At 37.6% G+C, this 5,350-nt stretch overlaps 1 protein-coding gene across 1 annotated transcript; it reads right to left on the bottom strand.

Annotated features, from left to right (window-relative positions):
* Positions 1 to 2,815: 2,815 nt before the first annotated feature.
* Positions 2,816 to 5,037, bottom strand: LOC140166672 (uncharacterized). Its single transcript, XM_072190173.1, has 2 exons — positions 4,954 to 5,037; positions 2,816 to 4,054 (listed from the first exon to the last, which is right to left on the bottom strand). The coding sequence occupies exon 2, from the start codon at positions 4,034 to 4,036 to the stop codon at positions 3,029 to 3,031; it is 1,008 nt and encodes a 335-aa protein (XP_072046274.1). The 5' UTR covers positions 4,037 to 4,054; positions 4,954 to 5,037; the 3' UTR covers positions 2,816 to 3,028.
* Between the last annotated feature and the right edge of the window lie 313 nt (positions 5,038 to 5,350).

The raw sequence follows: 5,350 nt of genomic DNA on the forward strand, positions 1-5,350 counted from the left end.
CTGGTTTAACGTTCCCATCCCTAAGATGAAGGCTGGAGTTTGGGTTAGGTCAGGACTTCGTTTTTGAAGGGTTGGTTTTCTCACTGTTATGGGCTAAAAAAACATGATAAAGAGCCCCCTAAAACAGGGCTGCAAATTAAGTTGCGGCAAAAGGTAATCGATATATTGGCAATGCACCGTACCGCAAAGCAATTGCGGCGTAGTATGAACAGACCTTTAGATGTTAGAACAGAACTTTAGATGATTTCTTTATTCCTTTGAATTTGTATGTTTGAATTGTTTGAATAAAGATGATTGAATAAAAAACATTTGCAGTTTGACTTCTTCCATCTGCATTTCCATTTTGATGCCTTTCAAACATTACCTTGCTGACAACCTTCATGCATTTATCACAAGTCTTTTATGTATTACTGTGACTTTTTCTAACATACAGTAGTTTTCAATTCCTAATCATGCTTCTTTGTCATTTTCTTTCCCTTCTTCCTCATCTTACTTTTGTTCACCTTTTATGGAAGCACCATGCTTATCAATTGCTGCTTTTTGTCATCTTCATCCTCTGAGGCCAAACGACTGGACATGGTTTCTGCAATCCAATCAGGATCATTGTCAGCATCATCTTCGAGTCTAAAACACTTTCTTCTGTAGAATACAAAATGAAAAAAACTAGATGGACCGCGGTTCTCGGATGTCGCGGTTTTCGACGCACAGCATCGACCGTGATGCCTCCACCAAAGGGAGCAATGTGGCACTCAAAAGTTTCAAGCATCAAGGGCAGACTGAATTTGACATCAGAATGACACCTGGATGACTTGGCTGATGGTGACTGTACCCACAAAGTTTATGCCCATTCAACAGTTGTTACTAATTTGACCTCAGATGACCTCTGGATGACCCCAAAATGACCTTCAAAAAATTTGGCTCTATATGTTGACTGTATCCACCAAGTGTAATGCCCATACCACAGTTATTACTAATTTAACCTCAGTTGACCCCTGGGTGACCCCAAAATGACCTTCCAAAAATTTGTCTCTAAATGTTGATCATACCCACCAAGTTTCATGCCCATACCGCAGTTATTACTAATTTGACCTCAGATGACCCCTGGGTGACCCCAGATGACCCCAAAATTACCTTCCAAAAATTTGGTTCTAAACGTTGACTGTACCTACCAAGTTTCATGCCCATATGAAAGTTTTTGCTAATTTGACCTCAGATGACCCCTGGATGACCTCATATGACCTTAACCCACTAACCAATACAAACTTGTTCTGCCTGGGGTCAAGATGAACCCACCCACCAAGTTTGAGGAACATGCAACACCTAGTCTCTGAGAAAAGAGGCAAATAAGGAAAATGGGCCCCCCTGTAGGACTACATGCAACAAAGTATAAAAAAGGTCCCCCGATAAATAAATGAGGGTTTCCATAGTGTAGCTATGACCCAAGATTAGTTGCATTAGGATTTAAACTATTCATATGAGCCCAAATTTTAACCAAAAGTTATTTTACAAGTTGACCTCAAATGACCTTTGACCTAAGTATATGACCTTATATCACCACCAATATATGAGGGTTCACAAAGTGCATCTATGACTCAAGTTTGGTTGCAATAGGATTTGAACTGTTCATATGAGACCTAATTTACAAGTTTACCTTGTTTGACCTCAAATGACCTTTGACCTCAGTATATGACCTTGAACCTCACCCAAAAAAAAGTATCCAGAGTTTTTGACCATGACCCACCTATCCTGAAAATCTGAAGTCAATCCGCCCATCAATGCCCGAGATACAGCATCCGGACGGACGGAAGGACGGAAGCACGAAAGGACGGACAGTGCAAAAACAGTATGCCTCGCGGTGGAGGCATAAAAACAATAATAAAGCCCATTAATCAGTAAAGCTTCCATACAAGAGGATGGCAATGTTTATGACCAAAACTGATTTTGCATTGTAGGGTACTGAGGAAAAGATCACATTCTTGAATCTAATAACCCTCCTGAGTCCCACAAAATCTCACATTTTGTTTTTGTGAATATTATTAGATTTGTGGAACTGGAAGAAATGCAAATTTTTTGTTAGTACCGTATGCAAATAATAAAATAACATATACTCGTATGTAAGATTTTGTTAGATATTCTTATATTATATTGCAAGACTCTGTGATTCAGTTATAGTATTTGGCAAGATCCTTCAGTGGTGTGCAATAGTTCAACCCGAACACTTAAAGAGAACTAGGTCACACATTGCTATGCAGCTTGATCGGCGAATAAGGTGCCGAAGTGATGATGACATGATTCAATAAGCCAATCAGAACTGTACTTCCATATTTACCAATAGACAGATGAATGAACTTACTGTGATGGTGTTTTGTGTTGCACCCAGTTGAGGTGTGAATGTGGAAGGCTGTAGTCCTTGTAGTCTCATTTGAATTAGTGAGGTACGGTACATGTTGAATTGCACTCAGGTATGTATGAGATCATCGACTGCTGAAATACCATGATGATGAGAGTTGGTGAGATTAGGCCAAGACGCATCTTCTGGAAGAGTTGATAGCTCTGTGAGTAGACCTGTTATCCCCGTCAAAATTCAAGCCACATGATAACAATTCCTAGAAGCTGATATGAATCATATGATTAAACATTATGGATTCATTAAAATATTGAAGATGATATATCAAATAAAGGGATATATATGTTTGTGTGGAGTTGTTACTTAACGTAAGGAATTATAATGCTTTGGAGAGATTATTGCATGAAAGGATTGCAATGGCAAATTCAGTGTAATAAAACAAATAAAACAAACCGGGGAAATATGGGAAAATAGTTTGCCCTATTCCCCTCTAACCATGTAGTATTGTACAATATTTTGTATTCAACACTTGCATAAAAACTTGCGAAAATATATATCCAAAAGAATTAGGAGTACTCACCTAGTGGACACATCACTTTCTTGTTTGCTTCAGGATTAGTTCTTCTGTTTTGGCTTTTCTTGATTTGTTCTAAAGCTCTTTATTGCAACTGAAATTCAGAATTAGTTCTTTTGAGTGTTCTTGTTTTGTCCTCTTGTCCTCATTCTTGCAGTTTCAACACCAGTTCTTTCTTGCACTTTTCTTGCTTTATCTCTAGATTTTTCTTTTCGTTGAAATTCAGGAATACTTCTTTTTAGATCTTTCCTGGATTTGTCCTTAGATTTTAACTGTTTATGTTTCTTGGTTGAGGAGTTCCTGGTAGTAATGGCTTGGAATAGCATCATATTTTTGTGTTGTTGTTGAAGTGCCTGATCTGCAAAGTAACACTGCATGGCAGATGCAGGAGAATTGGACATGTCTGTTATTTTTGCAGGTGTCACTTCAAACTCATCATTTTGAATATGAAGGGATGATGCTACTTCCTTAAGGTGGTCATGCACATCTCTGATACTACCGAAACTCAGAAGTACTGCACATCCTCTATCTGAAAACATACCAAGAGGAGTTCGACTGTGACTATCAAAGATGAAATATTTGCGATCTTGGTTAAGAAAGCCCACAGTATAACTAGGGGAATGGCTGCCAAATGTTACAAATGTAGTCTGTTGTTGTGTAGAGCTACAATGAAGAGCATCTAATAGAGAATAATGAGCAGCATCTGGACTGGAAATATCATTGGAAATGACACCTCCCATAGGATTACCATATTGAATATGGTATATACTGTTGGCTATTTCTATGTATTCGGGTAGTTCTGATATCATAAAGTATGATATTGAAGGATTGGCTGCATGTAGATGTGTGTATAGGTCAGAGCCTTGGTCAAGGCTATGGTTCATGTCAGAAGTAGTCCAACTTGAAACTGATGAATCTGTAGAAGCTAGCAAAAAATGCAGAACATTGCAAGTGCATTGTTTTCCAGCAGCCGTACCAAATCGTTGATGACTTTGATGGAAATTGGCCTGGGCAACTGAAGTTGAGACATGTGAATCAGAAGCAATTCTAGTGTCTTGCATTAGCTGGCGGCTACACTCAGCTCTCTGGTTTGAACTCTTACGTCGAGTTCCCATTCTTTATGTGCAATGTACCTGCAAAAATAACGGCAATGGAATGGGCATTTGAATGTGGAAAATGTGATGCAATATATACAACTAATGACTTGATTTGAGCAACATGTTGCACTCAAGCTAGCATATATTGAAAACAGCGTGTGTACTGACTGCTTAGTTTAATATATAAAAACAAATTTGGTGATTAATGTACAACATGTTAAATTTGATAACATAGCTTCGAGTGCTTGACTGCAATAATGCAAGTGATTGGGAATATCATCAGAATGGACAATTATCCCTCTTCTGCTGTATTGAGCAACATATATAAATTTTTTTGTATTTTACGACAAAATACCTGTTTCACTATGCAACCATCCAGAAAAGACATTCAGGTGATTGACTTTATGGATGCTGAATTATGTTCTAGTATACTATAATAATTACCGTACAAACATTAGGCTATCATATACTGAAAACACCAAAGGTCTAGCACACTCGGTTCTAAAGTTACGAAGTTTTGCGATGTCTATTTTTTTATGTATTTTATTGCTTTTTTTACTCCATATTTTTGCTTTTATCTTAATTTCAAATTTGCTATCTTTTGCCTCCATGTACCAGATTGTGTCACATGACCTCGAGGTTGATCATGTAGCACATCTCTGTCAAGGTTGCTTGCTTCTTGCTATGTTGAGAAAGTACAGTCAGTTTAATGGAGAAACATTTATACATTGTGTCACTTTGAGTTTGGTATGGACGTCACTGTGTGTTATAGGTTGGGTAGCCATTCTCAGAATCCCAGCACAATCCATGCTTATAAAGGTGGCACAATTGGAACATTTGTCCCATGCAAAGATGCATTTTGAAACATTGTGCTACCAAACTTTAAGTGACACTAGGTATAGTGTATGAAATTGTTATCTATCCTTATTCCTTACCCAACAAGCAGATGTACAGTGTATGAAAAGAATAGCCTCTCCTAATCAAATCATGTACGGTTGCACTTTATGATTATCTCTGCAGGAAACTCTGAAATTAGAAATAACAATTACAAATATGAGAAAGGTTTCCACATACATAAATGACAATAATATGATAAAAACAATTACAAAGTTTAATAGTAGTAACATAGCTGAACTGTAGTAGTTGCATCAAATTTGATTGGTTGGAAATTGTATTGTAATGCAATGCAATGGTGTAACTAGGTGTGGTACATGTACATGTATGATGTTACTGCTTTCAAATTGGTACCTTGCACTATTTCTTCTCCCACAGAGAGCAATAGTTGGAAAAGGACTTGGGCAACTTGTGAAATGATTTTCAGTAGTTCCCCAA

The sequence above is a fragment of the Amphiura filiformis genome, chromosome 1 (genome assembly GCF_039555335.1).
Source record: "Amphiura filiformis chromosome 1, Afil_fr2py, whole genome shotgun sequence".
Taxonomy (NCBI): domain Eukaryota; kingdom Metazoa; phylum Echinodermata; class Ophiuroidea; order Amphilepidida; family Amphiuridae; genus Amphiura; species Amphiura filiformis.